General features: G+C 40.0%; 1 protein-coding gene across 1 annotated transcript in view; it reads right to left on the bottom strand.

The window, feature by feature from the left end:
- TLN2 (talin 2) overlaps positions 1-18,962 on the bottom strand; it is a 177,238-nt gene that overhangs the window by 44,782 nt on the left and 113,494 nt on the right. Inside the window, exons 32-44 of the mRNA XM_035553894.2 lie at positions 18,511-18,708; positions 16,474-16,613; positions 11,812-11,905; positions 9,977-10,066; positions 8,671-8,793; positions 7,266-7,409; positions 6,922-7,083; positions 5,698-5,838; positions 4,380-4,561; positions 3,104-3,236; positions 1,588-1,689; positions 1,320-1,490; positions 92-238 (exon numbers count right to left, since the gene is read on the bottom strand). Of these exons, the coding sequence (XP_035409787.1) occupies positions 92-238; positions 1,320-1,490; positions 1,588-1,689; positions 3,104-3,236; positions 4,380-4,561; positions 5,698-5,838; positions 6,922-7,083; positions 7,266-7,409; positions 8,671-8,793; positions 9,977-10,066; positions 11,812-11,905; positions 16,474-16,613; positions 18,511-18,708 (1,827 nt within the window). The remainder of the gene's footprint in view (positions 1-91; positions 239-1,319; positions 1,491-1,587; positions 1,690-3,103; positions 3,237-4,379; positions 4,562-5,697; positions 5,839-6,921; positions 7,084-7,265; positions 7,410-8,670; positions 8,794-9,976; positions 10,067-11,811; positions 11,906-16,473; positions 16,614-18,510; positions 18,709-18,962) is intronic.

Below are 18,962 nucleotides of genomic sequence, written 5' to 3'. Positions count from 1 at the left end.
GATGAATTAGCAGTAACTTCTCCAAAACCCTACATTGTGGATCTGCTTTAAGTGCCAGGGAAAAAAGGGTGCTCTTCACTTCTCTCCTCACCTTGCTCATTGCCTCTGCTATCGAGTCTACCATGCCTCCAACCATGCCTACTTCACTAGCAGCTTCATTTAAGGTAACCATGATATCATCCACAGCCTCTTTCATCAGTTGAGCTGCCTCAGTGATTGCATCATGTGTATGCGATGCCTAAAACAAAGAGAACAGGATAAAAATCAACATTCTGTAAGAGAAAGACAACAAAAAAGCCTGTATGATTTAAAAATAAACAAAACTTGAAATAGGTGAAAATCTTATCTTATTACAAAGACTCTCTAATAAAATAAGTTGGTAGAACCTGTTGTATAAGGGTCGCACTGATCGCACCAGGTGTCTTGGAAACACATGCTCTACTGGGGGAATGTGCCCACTTTATAAAAGGTGGGCTGTGCATACCATATGTCTTGGAAACACACACTACACCTAATTTGTAAGTATCCTAAGGCGCGTATAATTTATTAGTATCATAAGGCACACTGTGTGTGGCTGCTCTATAAGGGACTGCACGCAGTGCTCCCTGTATCTTGGAGGCACCTGCTGAGCCTGCTGTATTAGAGTCATGCGCTGAGCGCCTAGTCTCTTGAGGCACAGTGCGCACACCCACTCTAGTAGGGGCATACACAGTGCCCTGGAGGTGGTGTGCTGCACCCACTCTAACAGAGGCATGTGCAATGCACCCATTGTCTTGGAGTCATGGGCTGCACCCACTTTGGAAGGGGTGGGTGCAGCATGCCCACTGTCTGCCCCCAATAAAGCAGGCATATGTGGCCCTTACAATTCAGGCACATGTATGCCTAAAGACACTGGACACTCTTCACATGCCCCTTACAGAGTAGGTGCACACACCCATCTCAAGGACACCTGCCTGCTGCGCACAACCCTAATTCAGTAAATGTGCTGTGCCCACCCCTTACTGAGCAGGTGTACATGTGCCGCAAGACACAGGGCACACTGTGCCTGACCCTTAGTGAGAGGGTGCATACTTGCTTCAAAGCACTTGGTGGGCAGATCTTCTCATTTATCCCATCTCTGTCCAAGTGTATTCCAAACCCCATTTTTAATATCCCTACCATCAATGACTGTACCACAGCGTATGTCTCCATACTAGTATTACAGCACCAACTTATTGACAATTTCACCTTGTCGTGCACACTTCTTTGGCTGCATCACTGCAGGATGCATTTCACCCTTCTTCCTCTCGTGATTTGCCTGTTACGCACAGTGACTATACCTTGGGATTTCCTCCTCCTTCTTTAGCTGCGTACAACATCTGTAAGGCAGATTCTGCAAGTGTCTTGCTCTGGTCCAACACCGTCATCTGTTGCTGATGATCTAGAGTTTTGGATGCCACACCAACTGCAGCTAAAACCAGGGGTTCAAAGTAACTTGCCAGCTGTGTAACCTAGGAAAGCCGAAATAATCTTTTAACTCCGTTTCAGAACTAAGATGAAGAATGGTACTCTTTAACTAACATACATTTATAAAATGTAGGACTGTACCTTGTGCCCAAGCTGAGCTGCTTCTCCCCGTGCTGCGGTAGCTATGGGATCAATTAGGTGGCCAATTTCCTGAACAACTGATGTTAGCTGCTCCTGTAGAGCCTAATACAAAGAGAAGTTGTCAGTTACTGTTACAGTTGTTCACTTATCAAGTCATACTGTACCATAACAATCAGACTGACCAACTGAAATATTTCCAACTGTTAAATGACCAACTACACCACGACACAAAAATCCACGCTGTCCATTTGATTTCCATGATCATTTCTTCTCCTTTATCCTTCAAAATATGAAAACACTGAGATAGGCCCTGCTGCTCTTTAGATTGCTATGGCAGATCTAGGGAGGGAAGGGAAAGATGGCTGCCTCCTACTCCAGCTGATAGTAGCAAAACATCTGCCATTTATCATTGCAATGTGACCCCCCCCCCCCCCCCCAAACAAACAAAGCAAACAAATAAAACACCTATTCTTGCCCTGCAAAGGGTTAATATTGCTGCAGTAATCAGGAAAAAACAGCAGGAGCTCCCATTTAAATATGGAGACATTTTTCAAAGCAAACAATACAGCACAAGAGCTCTGCTGTAGACTTTGAAACCAACAGCTGAAATTCATCAGTAGTGAAAGACAAAGATGACATCTCAGAGATGTGGACTGATCCCCGAATACACTCTGTGGGACAGAATTCTAAGCACATACTAGTGGGCTCCCTAAGACAAACACTGGCTTTCAAAGTTTCAAAGGCGGATCGTGTCTTGGCAGCCAGGATTTAGCTCATTCTCATGCAAGGCAAGAGAAAAATACTATTCTTCCATTTAGTTATATTTCCATATTACTTTGTAATTAACTTGCTATTTTAAGTACTATTTCCATTCAAAATGACAGCTGAGATGACTTGATTATTTCAATTAAAAATATACCTATGAAATATTTCCTGTAATAGCTTATTTTATACAGCTTCATTTAGTCTGAAAGGTTTCTACTATGCAGCATTACAGCCCAAAAAGACCACTGGAAAACACAAACAGATGTAATTTCAGGAAGCAACAGTACAATACGACACCTTGGGGGGAAAAATATTTTCAATGAGAACATATCAACATTGGTTAAGGAATTCAGTTACTTAATGACAAAACTCACATTAATAAGAAGGACATTGAAATTTAAATCACTGCACTTCTAGCAATAGATTCATTTCATAAACATCCTGACTTCCACAAAGCCAGACACCATAGAAACATTAACTAGCACTCATATCACCAATGGAAACGAAAACAATACACAGGTGGTTCTTAAAAATAACTACTTTCACCAGTACTGGTGATTCTGTTACCTTCCCAGAAGCAAAGCACTTCAGCTAGCATGTGATTTTACCTAGAAAGATTCTACTAAGAAAAATCCTTCGCTCAGGCATAGATTCCGCTGAGTGCTGAGCTTTATATGTTCAAATGCAAAGGAAAGAAGCAGGGTGAGCGAGGCTGCTCAGTGCTCCTCTGTTACTGTGCCATCTCCCTTACCTCCACTGATATGTCATCTCTGGTGGCCAGACTCTGACTGACAGCTGCAAGTGAGGCCTGCTCAATGTCTCTGATGCACCTGTTGATCCCATCAATAGAGTAATCACATTCGCGCTGGCCTGGGGCCTTATCCCTGAAAGACAGCAATAGTAATTTGAGCACGATGGGAAGGAGGCAGGCTCTACCATGAACGCACACCAGCACACTTCATTAACTGATGATACATAAAGCACATGGGAGGAGGACAACAAGGACCTAAGTGAGCTTTGTGGCACTGACAAGATTTGATTTATGTACCAAGTACTCCAAACACTTTGCAAAAATCAGTACAAGGGCTGGAGACACAATGGAGCATGGAAGGAAATATTCCTCGTTACATAGAAATAAGTGAGTTGCCTCAGAAGAGAAGGGAAAGCTCGACCTCCTCACTATGATCAGAAGATCAGCCCAGCCCAATCAGGTCAACGTGAAAATGCAACAGGCACTTGGAAACAGGCAAATGGAAAAAATATTCCAATTTCTGCACTGTGCAACTGTCTCAGAAAATAATTCCTTGGTCATTATCTTTTAAACTCAGTCCCAAGTATCTCTTAATGAAAATTAGTTTTGAAGTACTTTGTCCTGATGTGCAGTTTGCTATATCAGTATAATCATTACCAGAAAATAATTCAACTGTAACACTCCCTAGTGCACTACGTTCATGCAATTTAGACTTCATTGATATTGAGACGTTGAGGACAGAGTACACTCCTAATGAGTTCAAAATTTGTCTGCAATAAATGGATAGAAAGGTTTAGTTCAAATATTAAAAGACGTTCACACTTGGTAATGACATTCTTACAACTAAACCAAAAAGACTATAGTAAAGAATAGACAGAAGAGAATTTATTTACTATCTGACCTGCCCACAAAAACTACAGTTTTCCACACAGCCCATGTAGGTAAGCAGTCTGGATGGAAATAATACTAGCTAAATTTGTTACTCCACAGCATTTCCTCTTACATTTGATTTACACTGAATCAGAGCTGGAACTGGAGAAGGAGAACAGAATAGAAACAAAATATCAACCCCATGCTGCACAGTGCTGCAGTCATCAGTTACGATTAAACAGCCAGCATGACTGGAGAGATCTCATGCATCGCAGAACAAGTAATTTCCATTAGCGAAGAATACCACAGCACCATGGGCTGTACAGTGTTAGTTTATTTTCCCTTTATTGGAACAGCTGAATTAGCATGGATCTGGACACAAATGTACTTACTACAGAAGACATACCTGATAGAGGTGATAAGACTCTTAATAGAATCTGAGACAGTATGGGAATGACCAGCTAGTACAGACCACGTAGGGGGGTCTTTTGGATTGATAGCTAAAGAACGAGCAGTCTTGATCAACAAAGATGAGCTCTCCAACATCGTTTTAGCAGAAATTAAAATTGGCTCCTGTGCCCGTGATCCCTGTGGTCAGAAAGGTGCAAGATAAAGAACATTTATATCACTATTTGAGTTTGTACACGCATTCTGCTACTAAAAATAGGTTTAATTAAAAGCAGTGAAATGACATTATTGTTTCTTGTATAGTACTACAATATTTACTAATAAGCAATATGCAAATTGTAGTAAAGTCACTGCCGTTTAATTGTTTTCTCTGTAACATAATTCAGAAAACAGTGTATAAGTTTGTAAAGGCACCATCTGGCTGATAAACAGGACAAAATAGACACTTGTGAACTACAGATTTAACAAACCTTTTGTCACAAAAAGTGTAAGAACCAAGCAAGTGTGCTCTTTTCAAAGGAATTACTCTGACTACAACACTTACTGGATCATCATTTCCATATCTATTTTAACTCCAGTAACCTGGTAAACCCAAGGACCACAGACCTGGGAGGCAGGCTTAGATTTCAGTTACAGCCCCACAATTTTGAAGATGCAACAGCTACTGCATCATCTAATATTGCCAGCTAGAACTGAGGTTGCCAAAAGCAGGAAGCAGCAGTTGTAAAGGCAGTAACAATACTTGACCTCGACACTTCTAAGCTTTTATGAAGCTAGATGGATTTTTTCCCCCCCTTAAACTTTTATTAGTTACTTTAAATACTAATCTGTTGTAGTTACACAGATTGACAACAAAACTGGGGAAAAATACAGATGACCTGTGAAAAGTTATTCTTTGCAAAGAAACTTCTCGTCATCATAACTCTGCATCATGTTTGGAGGGGAGAAAGCACAGTGACATCCATTCAGTCCTTTTCAGGACGAATTAGACTCTGTGTGTTAAAGCTGTTCTTGAGGGAAAAAGGGAGATTTATTACTTTATCACATGCAAGAATCCAGCTAACGAGATAAGCAAGTCACTTGTACCATATAACTTTACTAACAGGAGATTGCCAGTGCTTGCTGGAGCATAACTATCTTACTGGTGGAAAAGTCAAGATCAGAGGATAAGTGAAAGACTGCAGAATGTCTTATGAACACTCAGGAGCACAGCCACATTCCATGGCCAAGTCTCTACACCCGCTTCATGTCTCCCACCAGAGGATTAATTCAATGTTTTCAACTTTTTCAGGACTGAAGTGCAAAATCCTGCCTACCTCAGTGCTGATCTGTGCTGGTATGCTGACAAATTCTGGATTTGAAGCAAACGCTGTCAGATTTTCCACAGCCTCTATCAAAGGTGCAGTAGCAATTCTGCACTTGTTGCGATTCTCTTCAGAGAAATCACCATCCAGGGCCTGGAAATTAAATCACGATTGAGCTCTATGTGAAACGGTTTCCTTGTGAAATTGAATGAAGATGGTTTAATTCCTCTCAGGTTTAAACTGTTGTGTTTATGACATCTGAAAACTGAAACTTCTTCCAGAAACAAAACTGAGGCAAAGAATGTGATTCTTTAAACTTTTTTTTTTTCCAAACTTAGCTGATTATTGACCCTAAACTTGACACAGCTGCTTTACTTCACAAGACTGAATAAATGCTTTAAATCATTGCACTCAGATGACTCTCATAAATCATGTCTCAGTACATCTCATGCTCCAACAGGTAGAAATGGCTAACAAGTTAGTACTCTCGTACAGCTTTTCTTTTTTAAAGCAAACTATGAATTCATTGCTCTCATTTTCACATGAATGAACTAACCTCTTTCATAATCCCACAGAAATATTTCAAAATGAAGGACCTTCTGTGTAACTTTCCAGTCTTAAGAAGATAGGTATTTTTATAAGAATTTCAGTAGTGTATCAGTTAATGGCTTCCAGAGGAAGGACTAAGATTCATTAGTCCTCTATGCCTTAACAAGTATTATTTTTGCTTATAAAAAGTGAAGCTACTCCCTGCCAAAACGCAGGCAACTATCTGCAAAACACAATATTACCATTAACAAAAGACTATTAAACAGCAGCAACATAAACTGCTTCTGTTCGGTTCCAAGTACTACTATTATTTTACTTTTTGTTTGTTTAATTAATGATAAAGCTGTCAAATACCTCCAAAAGGCTCTGGATATCGAGTAATTTAACACCATTAAAAACCTTCACATTCACTTGTTCACAGACTATTCTGATGGTGCAAGCTCATTCAGTATATCAATAGAGAGGCATCACATCTCATAGTGAATGAGCCAGCCGCCTTTTCTAACATTAACATCGTCTAGATCTATTTTGACTATGGCACAGTTATACCACTGGTCATATTTTGCAGGCCAGACCCTCAAAAATGAAATTAATAATTTCTTAAAGCATACATATCACAGAAGTTTAAGCAAAACCACTGTTCTGATTCAGGGGGAAAAATGCAGCATGATTAAGCAGCACGTGTACCTTGATAGTCTTAACCAGGTTAGCTGTGCTGTTTGCAACTTCCTTGGCAGACTGCACAAAGTGTCTCTTGGCAACAGGATTTGCTGTCTTTGATGAAGCAATGCGACAGGCATTGCACAGAGCAGAAGTATGTTTGGCCACAATTGTGGCAGCTGACAATACCTGTAAAAACAGACAGCACAGAATAAGGAGACTGTCAGAGCACCAGGACAGTTACTACATTCTAGCTCTGCAAAATTGTGGTCAAAGCCAGGCAACAATTTTAAAACATAACTCCTTTGCTTGGTCACAAATTGAAGTCATGTGTCCTAGCAATGCTAGGCTCAATGCAATCCTTCAGTTACCTGTGATGGGCTGCTTGCTGGATCAACTAAGTTCTGGCAAGCCATCTGGATCGCTTGATTGGCTCTGGCAAACTGAATTGGGTCAACAAGACCCTGCTGACCTGCCTGACTGTTGGGATCTGAAATGCCAACCAAGTAAGCAGCCTAGAAATGGAAAAAGAAAGAAAAGAAAAACGATGAAACATTGCTAAATCCACCTTGTTTCTTTTCTGATAAGCTTGCCAAATGTCATTGCATTTGGTAGTCAGCCATCATCCAGAAATCGTACTGTAAAGTATTAGTAACATTATTTTTAGTAATACATCTCCACAAACCTCTGAAACCAAGACACCTCAGCCATTGCACTTCCGAAATTTAATTAGCCAAAACAAAATCATCCCGTTTGCTTAGACAACTAGTCTTCCTGTAAAGCAAACGCCTCTCTCAACTCCTCCTTACTGACGTCAGATCACCACAGCAAATGGACTACTACTACTAAGTAGCTGACCATCACATCTGCAGGTGAGCGTCTTGAGCTTCAGTGAGACCATCATATCTGCAGGTGATGGTCTCACTGCAGCTCAAGACGTCTTCTGGCCAAACTTATTTTCTTTCTTCCTCAATATAAGATTGTTTCATGCCTCTGAACAAAGACCTTTTGTCTGGACTGGCAAAACAGTGTTGGAAGACTGCTTGATGAATTTCCATTACAGATACAGTATTTGTCAGCTCCACATGCTGGTAAGGCAACCCAGGGTTAGATTTGGAGAAGATTAAGTTCAGAATGAGATTCTGTACTGGGGAAATCAAAAAGCAGTTTCCAGATGCAAAGCATAATCTTCCACAGCCAGGATCATGCTTCACGGAAAAGGCTGTATGGGCTTGAAGCACAACTGAGAGAATCTCATGAGTACAAGTCAACCAGTTACCAGATCAAACCACAGTGACCTTGTCTTGACTCTAATTGTTGTGATAGCTTAAGATACTTGGTTATTGAGAAAGTAAAGAGCTAGAAGGCAGATTGCTTATTATCTGAAATGCAGTCTCAAATTAGGAGTGTGAACTAAAACAAAGCTGTATCATTTATTTTTACTGCAGCTTGATTTTGTGTGCTTCTCTATGATGTAATATGAGCTGCAAACACGTATTCTATAGACTGCAGCTTTGACATTTGCTTTATCCTCAGGAAAACTTACCTTCTTGACGTCACTTCCTTTCTTTATAAAAATTTGCATGTAATTGTACTCTGTTACTCCTGCAACATACAGCAGCATATTCACAATTTATGTGTATCCTACACAGAGCGCACTGCATAGTACAAGGTCATTATTTGGCCAAAATGAAAAAAATCTCAGAATTACACATGTATAACGTAAGATTTTTTTAAAAAATACATACATTTGCTTCACAGACTTCAATAGCTTACCTGAGCTGCTGCCTCTGTGAGGCCACAAAGAGCCTTGGATGCAACTCCAACACATTCTCCAAAGACTAAAAGATCCCCAGTTTTTGCATTCTGGGAAATGCCTGCCATTGATTCTCCAAGAACCTTGGAAATTGAAAAAAACAACGTAAACTTCCAATATGCTTCCCTACCAGTAAAGGGCAAGTGATTTCTGGCCATGAACCTGTTCAGGCTCACGAAAGTGCTTGACCTGGCTTCAAGAAATTTTAGCTAGTTAACAAGCTCGTAGATTTGAGCACATTCCTTTGTGTGGCATGAGGGATAAGACATACAGATCAGCACTGGATTTACAGGGCCAAGAACTAACACTATTATAGCTCAATTGACTATGAGGGTACAGAAATAACACGCATTACTTTTTCTACCATACAGTATTTGTCACAGGTAGCCTGGCTCTAGGTATGTTTCATGGATTTCAGAACATGGCAACCAAAACAGAAACTGCTTTCATACATCCTGGATCTTCTTTGCCCCCAAACTCACTGAAGTTCACTGGAGATCAAGTTGTATCTAATCTGCTGGAACCATCCAGATATCAGAATGCACATTAACTCTCAAAGCATCTCTCACAAAATTCAGTTTATGTTCTTTTTAAAATTCAAAGTAAGGTCTGACTACAGTAGAGCACTAGAACAAGATGACATGCACATTCCCAACCCCTTAAGCATTCTGTTTTTCTTTTAGAGAGCAAAGAATTTGAGACAATCCCAAACATCAAGTAATAAGGACACCAAAGCAGAGCTTCAAAGCAAGATGTATGACATGGTATGCTCAAAAAGAACTTCAGAGATTTCATACAGATCTTCTTGTGTGCTAGAATATCTGGACTGCTCAGACATTTCACTAAGCTGTTTCACACAGAACAATACCATGGTATTTCATTGCCAAGGCTCCCATTTACACTTCGGGCATTTCTAACATAGCTGCAGTCATATCATCAAAACATATCATCATGCATGATAGACATCCTGTAAATTGTCTAATAAACCAGAGGAGAAGGGAGAGAGGCGAAAGCTTAACCAGCATTGCATGCCAGTCACATAATAAAAAATATTACCAAGACAAAACCAAAAAAAAAGACTTCAAAGTGACCAAAAAAATGCACTGACCTCTAAGAGACTGATCTCAGGCTAAATTTTACCAAGGAATGCAACACACACTTTAGAAATACTGTGCTGTGTTTCTAACATGTTTGATATACATGTGGAAATCTATGACAACCAAAATGTACTTCACAATTGGCAGAGAGGTAGCAAAAGGAAGTTACCTTTGAGTTTTCCATTACACCCTCAATGCAATCAAAATATGAGAGGTCGCTCACAGGCTCATTGGGGTTATCCAGCATTCCCTTAACTGTCTGAAAGAAGGAAAGAAACTTGTACTGACAGAGCCAAAGACTGAGCTGAGAAAAATGTACACTATCACAACTGTTCTGCTTACCCCAATGTAGTTGTAACTGTCTCCAGCCAGCACAGAAAACTACAGTCACTGAGGGTTCACATACAGATATATGGACTACACATTAAATGCTACCCCACATCAACTGAACTACAGTAACTATTCATTTCTGCACTACCCATCTGTTGGAAGTATAGGTTAATGTGGTTTACCCTGCATTTGTTATGGCTGGCCTACGGTCAGTTAGTAATGCTTGGCTCACATGAGGCAACCTGTTTTTGCATCAGTTCTGAGTAGTCTAACATGTTTTCAGTAATATTTTAACATTTTATAACTGGAATTAAAAGACTAAGTGATAGGAGAACAAGATACCATTTAAGTACTGTCTAGAGATAAAAAGGGCTACCAAACTAAATGCTAGTAACCATCTGCCTGCTTCCTCCTACTGTCAACAGAACCCACCAATATAGCTCCCTCTGCCAAAAAACTACAAGCACAAATGGGATTTAATTTTTCTGAGGTGAAACTGATTCCTGGAAATGAAGAAGTTCATCAGATATTCATTTATAGATGAAGAAACTTGTAAAAAGCTGCAAAATACTGTAGACAATAATTCTCTTATGCTTAAAATATTTGTAAGGTGCCTTTTTACAAGTTTGGAAGAACCACCTCACTAAATATCAGGCAGAAAAGAGTTCAACTTTCTGAAGAAAAACTAGGTAAGTACAGAAAGATACTAGTATCTTTATCTGACCTTTGCCTTGCACCTGAAGGAAGTCTGGGCATGAATGTAAACTATTAGACTTGCTACAGAAATAAACTCCTAACATTAAGGCATACCTACAGTATTTGTAAAGGCTTTTTTTTTTTAATCTTTACATCCTTACAGCAATTAAGAAACTGTGAGAACAATGTGATGTGAGGAAAAGGTTGTATTTAGAACACAGTTTCCAGTGTCTTCCCATCCCTTTCCCAGTTCTCACAGCAACTGCAGCAATTCCTCATTGTTATGCTTGATCCTTAAATAACACCCTTGTAAAATAAGCCATGTTCCTGCAATGTTTATACTACTATGGAGACAGAAGTCCTCACAATATAAAGAAACAACAGCAGAACACAAGCCAGCACAACTTCATACTAACAGCTAACATGTATTTGCTATTGTTATAACATCTTTGTATATTCTATAACCCTTTCAGTTGAAATACTGTGAAAGTTTAGCTGTCTCTCCGGAGGCCATACAGGAAGGTCCTCCCAAAACATGGTCGTCCAGAATCTCTGGGAAAGACTACAGAGCATCCTAACAAAGTCCTGGCTGAAACACACTAAGTGTTTAAGTAACACCATAAATAACAACCTTCTAAGAACAGAAAATCAAGGAATTACAACTCCCTTCAGTACACTGCTGGCACTGGGGATGTCCAGCCCACTGAGACTCCTTTTTAATTCACAGTAATTATGAATAATAATGACTGAACTGTACTTTATGGGGAGCAAGGAAGAGAAGGGGACAGTAGGGCAAATTTCACTCTGGCCAAAACTACAAGATGTTCAGAGAGGTTCTGTGCTTACCTGGTATGCAATTAAAACCCCTGCCATATATCTAAGTGAGAAGACAGTGACAGAAGCTAATCAAAGACAAAGGAAAATCAAACATTTTGGTCCCAGTGCTCTTCAGAAGAGCTTTCTGGAATACAGTAATACCTCCAGTTCTCTGAGTGCATTGTCACATTCCTTCTGCCCAGGAGCTTGCTGGGTGCACAGTGTGATGAGCTGGTTTATACTCTCAGTCACAGCTCTAGGGAAAGTAGAAGAAACAAGGTACATTTTTAACTTGAACTATTCATTGAGTTAAAGCTTCTGTTTCACTAAGTGCATACTACCAAGTTTTCAAGCTTTGATGTTCTATTACTTTTCCTTCCACTGTTTCAGGAATAACTCTGCTGTAAAGTAATTGGCCTAAAGACCCTTTCCTTAATAAGCTTCCTAGAATCAGAAAAAAATTAAAGCATTTAACAGTGATCAACATCAGAGACAACTGCAAACAATTAAGAAGTTAGTCCAGAGGCAACAGCTTTATTTCACAGTGACATGTGCATTAGGTGTGCATGGCAAGGTCTTGGTGGGGAGGGCTGCAGGGGTGGCCTCTGAGTTCAAGGCCAGGGGCTGCCCTGTGCTGAGTGCAGCTGGTTCCAGCTGACTCCACCATGGACCTACTACAGGACACAGCTGAGCCCAGCAAACAAGCTGGAGGTGCCTCTGGAAATGCACAGTTCAGAAAGGGCACGTGGACTCCTCACCACATGGCAGTGAAGGCTAGGAGAGAAAAGTGCAACAACCCTGCAAACACCAGTGCCAGAAGAAGGATGGGAAGATGCTGGAGCAGAGGTTCCTCTGCAGCCTGCGGGAGAGACCATGCCGGAGCAGATATCCGACAATGCAGCAAGTGGACATTCCCTGAAGGAAACTACAGCCTGTGGAGAGCCCACAATGGAGCAGGGTCTCCCTCCAGGAACTGCAGGCCCATGGAGGTCCCACAGAGGAACAGGTTTATCCTGTCACAACCAGTCTGTGAAGGACACACTCTGGAGCAGCTGGTCCTGATAGGAACTGTGCTTCATGGAGAACCCATGCTGGGGCAGGTTTATTCTGAAGGACTGTGGTTTGCAGAGAGAACCCATGCTACAGTAGTTTGTAAAGCACTGCAGCCCATTCCAAGAACCCACACTGTAGCAGGGGAAAATGTGAGGAGGAAGTAGCAGCAGAGGAGCTGTCATAGACCAACTGCAACACCCCCATTCCCCAACCCCCTGTACTGCTCAGGGCAGAGAAGGAGGCACAGTAGTCAGAAATTGAGTGAAATTGAGTCTAGAAAAAAATGGAGTAGGGCTGAGGGGAAGATGGTTTAAACTGGTCTTTGTTTCTCACCATCTATACTTTAATTGGCTATACATTTTTCTAAAGTGTTTGTGTTTTTTTTTAAACTGTGATTGTAATCACAGTCTCCTCATGTCAACCCATGAGCTTTTTCATGTTATTTTCTTCTGTTGAGGAGGGGTGTGAGAGAGCAGCTGTCTGGGCATGAGGCAGCCAGCCGAAGTCAATCCACTACACTAGCACAATGACATAACTCAGTTGCTAAAAGGCATTTATGACATTACCAATATCTTTTCCTGGTCTGATATTAGCTGAAGAATTTCTGAAATAGCACCCCAGACATCTTAAAATACACAGAAACAAGTGGCCATTATGTCCAGAATGTTTACATGTAGAGGAGTACTACACCTTTTGCTAGCAGTCTTCCATCCTGACATATTGTATTACACACACACACACACGTGGTCCTGCTATATAAAGTCAGTTATCTTTTTTCTTTAGCTGATCATTGATATTTTGAGTCAACATATCTCACTTAAGTTAAAATCAGCAGAGATCAAGGTATTCATTGCATTGAGTTTCTCCAAGAGTTCACAGTGCTTGTGCTGTTGAACACAGCCTGTGTCTGACATACCATCTAGTCACTATTTGTGCTTCCACTGCAATATTCATTATCCCTAGCAACACACCAGACTAGTGGCTAATTAGTCAGGGAAGCAGCTTCTAGAAGAGGCTTTGCAGAAGGAGGAACAAGTCTGCCTTTCATTGTTACTAGTCAAAAATCATTTTCTATAGCTAGGCATGCTAGGCAACTTGCAAAACCTTGACTTACATTGTGACATAGGGGAATGCAAGTTCGCGTTGTATCTCATGGCAAATTAGAAAAAGGGTGAAGGAAGAGTGCATGGAGAACATGCTTTCCTCTGACCTTGAAAAAACTACATGGTGTATGGATAGTTTTCTCTTTAGAATACTGGCACTGGATAAAAATGACTGACAACTTCAATAGCATGATTACCTAAATGGATGCTATCATACTGTTACAAAAGGAAAGAGGACCTACTTTAAAAATAAAACTGACATATTATATTTCAGGGCAACAAGAAATGAAACAAAAGGAGGTTGAAGGGTAAACTTGTTCTCTACAGCTTCCCGAGGAGGGGAAGTAGAGAGGGAAGTGCTCATCCTTTTTCCCTAGTAACTAATGACAGGATGCATGGGAATGGCTCAAAGCTGTATCAGCGGAGGCTCAAACCAGACAGTAGGAAGAACTTATTTACCAAGAGAACAGACACTGGAACAAGCTTCCTAAAGAGGTGGTTGATAGCCCATGCTTAAGAGGCATTTGGATAGAGTTCTTAATGATGTGTGTTAACTTTGAGTCACCCCCAAAATAGCCTGACAGTTCAACTCAGTGATATTTGCTGGTCCCTTCCAGCTGGAACTGCTCTATATCTATTTGTTTAATTGAGAAACCTACCCTTTTTGGTACGCTTTGGTGTCCTTGTGGAGTCATTTTTCCAGGCTTGACCAACATACCATCAATACAATGGATTCTTTCTTAAAACCTCTTGAATGTCACAGTGATTTCTACAAATCGGAAAAACTTCATTGCATTCAGACATATAAGCAGATGACAAAAAAGAATGGTTCTGTTAACTCCCAGAGAAACTTCATGTACAAATATTTCATTCTCTGTTGATTGTAACCTAAGGGAGATGAGTTGACTTGAAGAATATCAAAGATTAAAGAAAAAACTTGATGGCAGACTCATAGTTTGCTTTGTAGAGGATGCAGTATGGTCTCACTAACATTAATACTATACACTACAGAAAGAAAATACAAGATGAATCATAGCACTATAAAAGATGAGAGAAAAAATTAGAAGGTAAGCCAGTGAGAAGCAAAGAAGTTGTGCCTTTTTTTTTTTCCTCATTTCCTCAGAGAAGATAAAGTAGAAATATTTGACCTGACCACATCATAGCAGCAAAGTGAACGGAGCCCTGGCAAGCTTGTCACAACTACTGCATTTGCAAAGCCACAGAAGATTAAAGAAGGGAAATATGATGGTCCCTTGTGTCTCAAACACAAACCTAGAATTGATGAAATATTTACTTTTTGTTGCTATCTAATGTCTGTGCACAGTCTTAGTCATGCTGACATGCCTTCACACAAACACCATGGCAAAACAGACCATCTCTGATGACTCTATACTTTATACGCTGCTTGTTTCTCCCTTTTTATTAAATGTTTCTACAGAGAGAATACCAGCCTGGAAGAAACAACCAACGAACTGGCTTTCACTGGAGATATTAACTTGCTCTACACTCTAAAGAAACAGCAATGTTCCAAGTCTAAAGCAGAAATCCATAGCAGTCTGGTGCTGTGGCAGTAACACAAACACATGCGACTCCTTCATTTGTATTCAGTGTACCTTTGATTACCTACAACTTCTCTACAAGTCTAGATATTTCTGGGGAGACAAGGTAAATGTCAGAGTATTTTTGTCAAGAACACAACAAAAAGTAGCACACCTTACTTATTTAAGTAGTCCTTTATTAAGAGTGGATTTTACTTTTTTTAATCAAGTTATTTGACATTAAAGGAGTGATGATTCCAGGGTCCAGGTCAAACATCAACTGCGTTATCCTCAAAGAAGTAAGTCTTAAATTACTCACTTGCTCTCCAGGCTAATCTTTGTGGGAGTAAACATTTTGGAAGACAGTATTGAAAGTAACATCTGAACTTTATTTCAGACTTTCACATTATAATATTGACATTTCTAGGTCTGAGTGCCTAGCCGTCCTTCAGCAGTCCCCTTCTAGTTTGATAGTTGAACATTCAATTTAAAGACATAAATGAGTTCACTTGAGAAAAAAACATGAAAAGTTTGGGAAAATGAACAAGAGGTGATTATCCAAACACCAAAAGGTGTGCAGTTTTCAAATAAACACTGAGCACTGAGGCTGAGAAACAGAGTCCAAACAATGAAATTCAGGGCATGGTTAAAAATCCTTTAAGTAAGAGAGTATCTTCCATCAAATAAGCATATCCTATCAGGTAACCCTTTAAAGTCTTCTTGATCATACATACTGTTGTTGATAGGTAGCCACAACACGAATTTTACAAACAGCCTATATAAGGACATTATTCAATTTCTTGTCTTTGTTAAGGATTGAGACTTACTATTACCTAGCAACTTGTCAGAACATAGATGGAAAGAGAAGCAGGTAAAGCACACTAGTCCCTTTCAAAAAACAGGCCAATTCTTCAACTAGTAGTTCATATTTCAACCAAGGGTAACAAGTTATGTCAGATAAAGGACTACTCTGAAGTAAGCAATTTGCCTGGGACCTACATTCATTTAAATAGAACTGTAGGTTCCAACCACTCAGTTAACGGTATCAGTAAGAATACCTAAGCACATTTTAAGTAGTGCTGAGGAAAACAGACGACTTAAGTAAAACAAAACAAGCGATACATCCTTACCTTGCTGCTGCTGCTAAGAGATTTTTGGCATTAGGAGCTCCGGGATCAACAGACAGAGACTTGGCAGCCAGTAACAGTTTGCTTGAAGCCATAGAGATGCTCTTGAGGTTACCTATTACTTGAATCTGATCTTCTTTAGTCTGAAAGACCATACCCACATAACATTAAGCGCCTAGTTTGCAATAAAGTGTGTGCTAAAGCAGCATCTGGAAACATAGTCTGTTATCCACCTGAAACCACTGACATGCAAGGGAATTCTGTCCAAAGGAGGACGTGGACCAAAGCCTCTGTTCACCCAGACAGGTGCCTCTAGCTCTATTCACATAACCGAACAACAAACCCATGTAACAAATAGCTTTATTTCTAACAATAGCAGTATTCATAAACAAGCAAGGGAGAAACTTTACTACTTGTTGAACAATGCTTTCATTGTCAAGATTCTCATACATCTCTGCCTGGCACAACTGATCCGCATTACTCCATCAGTGTGTACTGTCTATTCTATCATCCTGCATAACCCACAAGCTCTCTTGCATTTAACTGGGATTACTCCCACAAAGATATCTCCAGAAAGTCCTCTGCCTCAAGAAAATAAATTTTTATAATCTTACTTTAGAACATCCAAGTCAGAACGCTTACTATTCTTCACTAACTTTAAGCCATTGCTTGAAAAGGATAACCTTCATGTGTGCACAATTACAGGGAAGCACTGCAAACAGGTAGAACAATATTCTTCTTTCAGTTATCAGTAGAAGTTAATTTGTTCTTTCTAATGGTCTGTTTAGGGTTTTAAATTTAGAGGTTGTATATTACTTAGATGATGTGAATAGCTTTTAATCTGTATTTACATTCTGCTCTCCTCCCTACCCTCTTCTGCCCATTTGCAAAGCATCCGAAACATCTGATATTGCTTCTGTTCAGGCCAAATAACTAGACACAGACAAAAGGTATTCTCTACTGAAAGATGAGCCAGTATTAGCTAAGGTGGTTTTAATTCACTATGACAGCAGGAGAAGCAAATCTTCACAGTCCACAAGGTTATCAGCACCTGGAATTCTCTTTTCAAGTAACTGTTTGCACCAGCTCATATAATTCCTACCCTTGCCTGCACTCAACTGTTTTATTCAGATAGTTTTATACAAATAAAACGTTTTACAAGTTAATGAGGCCCATGGCTGAAGAGATAAATATCGAACTCCTATTTAATTTCAGAGAATCAGCTGATATTTGGTGCCTACTTCACTTCATGGATCTGAACCTGAATGATTAAAGTTTAATCAAGAATAATCAACAGTTATTGCCTGATCTCTCTGTTCTGCATTATCTACAAAGCATTTGCTTTATAGAGACACTTCATAAGTGACTTTGAAGGACTAGTGTACTCCTTAGATTTCCTTCCTATTTCTTCTGGCAGGAATTCTTAGGTTTAAAAGCTCCTTTTACTAAGACAATACAGTCCAAAAATTCTTTTTTCTCCATCCTCCTAGCTCACCTGGTATGTGACCCTTCTTTATATGCTGGCATTTGCTATGTTAAATTATCTCTAATGGACCAACTTCCTTAAATACGTACACCTAAACCCAGTAAGATAACGAATGAGATAGCTCCAACTTGAAATGAGCACCCAGAATACTAGGAATAAACTAGGTAATGTGACAACGCTCCTGAATGTTACTTAGTTAGTCAGAATAGATCTAGGCCAGATTGTAAATCACCAAACAGATTTGCAAGTGCTACTGAAATAGAAGCAACTCTTGCCATAACCTGTGAGAGGTTCAGCAGGCCTTTGTACTTTCAAATATACAGCTTATAAATTAGTTAGCTAACAGCCCAAACCAGACAGAAGAGCATGAAATCACATTTCTGACTGGCCACAAAAACGAAGACACAAATGCTAAGCTCACTTCACTCCAGATGACTGCTTCATAACATACATCCCCTGTTATATTTGGATACACTTACACTAGTAAATTATACTGTATTCCCAAATCAACCTTGGTCTCAGTTAGCAAGATAAAAAAAAGCACACACGCTTACTTGGGCTTGGCCAGCCATTTCAATCCCAGCATCAAGAAATTCATCAAAATCATCACTGAATTTTCCAGATGCTGCAGCCAGTTCCCCACTTTGGCCCCGTGTAGCATGGACAACTTCTCCTGCTGACTGGTTCAGATCTGCTGCTGCCTGGTTCAGTTCGCTCTGAGCTTCTTGAAATGACTTTGAACTTGGAGGTAGCTGTAAGAGACCAATAACTATTTTATTGTCTACCATGTCACACCAACCCTTTGTGACGATAGAGTTCAACACAATTCAAGAACACTAAATTCAAGACAGCAGTAGGCCCCACATACAAGCTAAAATGGAGTACTGCATCTGAACTGCTAGTTAATCAGTCCTAAAAAGCAGAATAGTCCAACTATGGGATAGTTATCAAGCAGAAATCTACACAGCAAGCTTTGTCTTGCTGTTTCTTTCAATGGACAGACAAT

The sequence above is a fragment of the Cygnus atratus genome, chromosome 11, assembly GCF_013377495.2.
Source record: "Cygnus atratus isolate AKBS03 ecotype Queensland, Australia chromosome 11, CAtr_DNAZoo_HiC_assembly, whole genome shotgun sequence".
NCBI classification, from domain to species: Eukaryota; Metazoa; Chordata; class Aves; order Anseriformes; family Anatidae; genus Cygnus; species Cygnus atratus.
The sequence above is the reverse complement of the archived record's forward strand: the minus strand, read 5'-3'. Positions and strand labels throughout refer to the sequence as shown.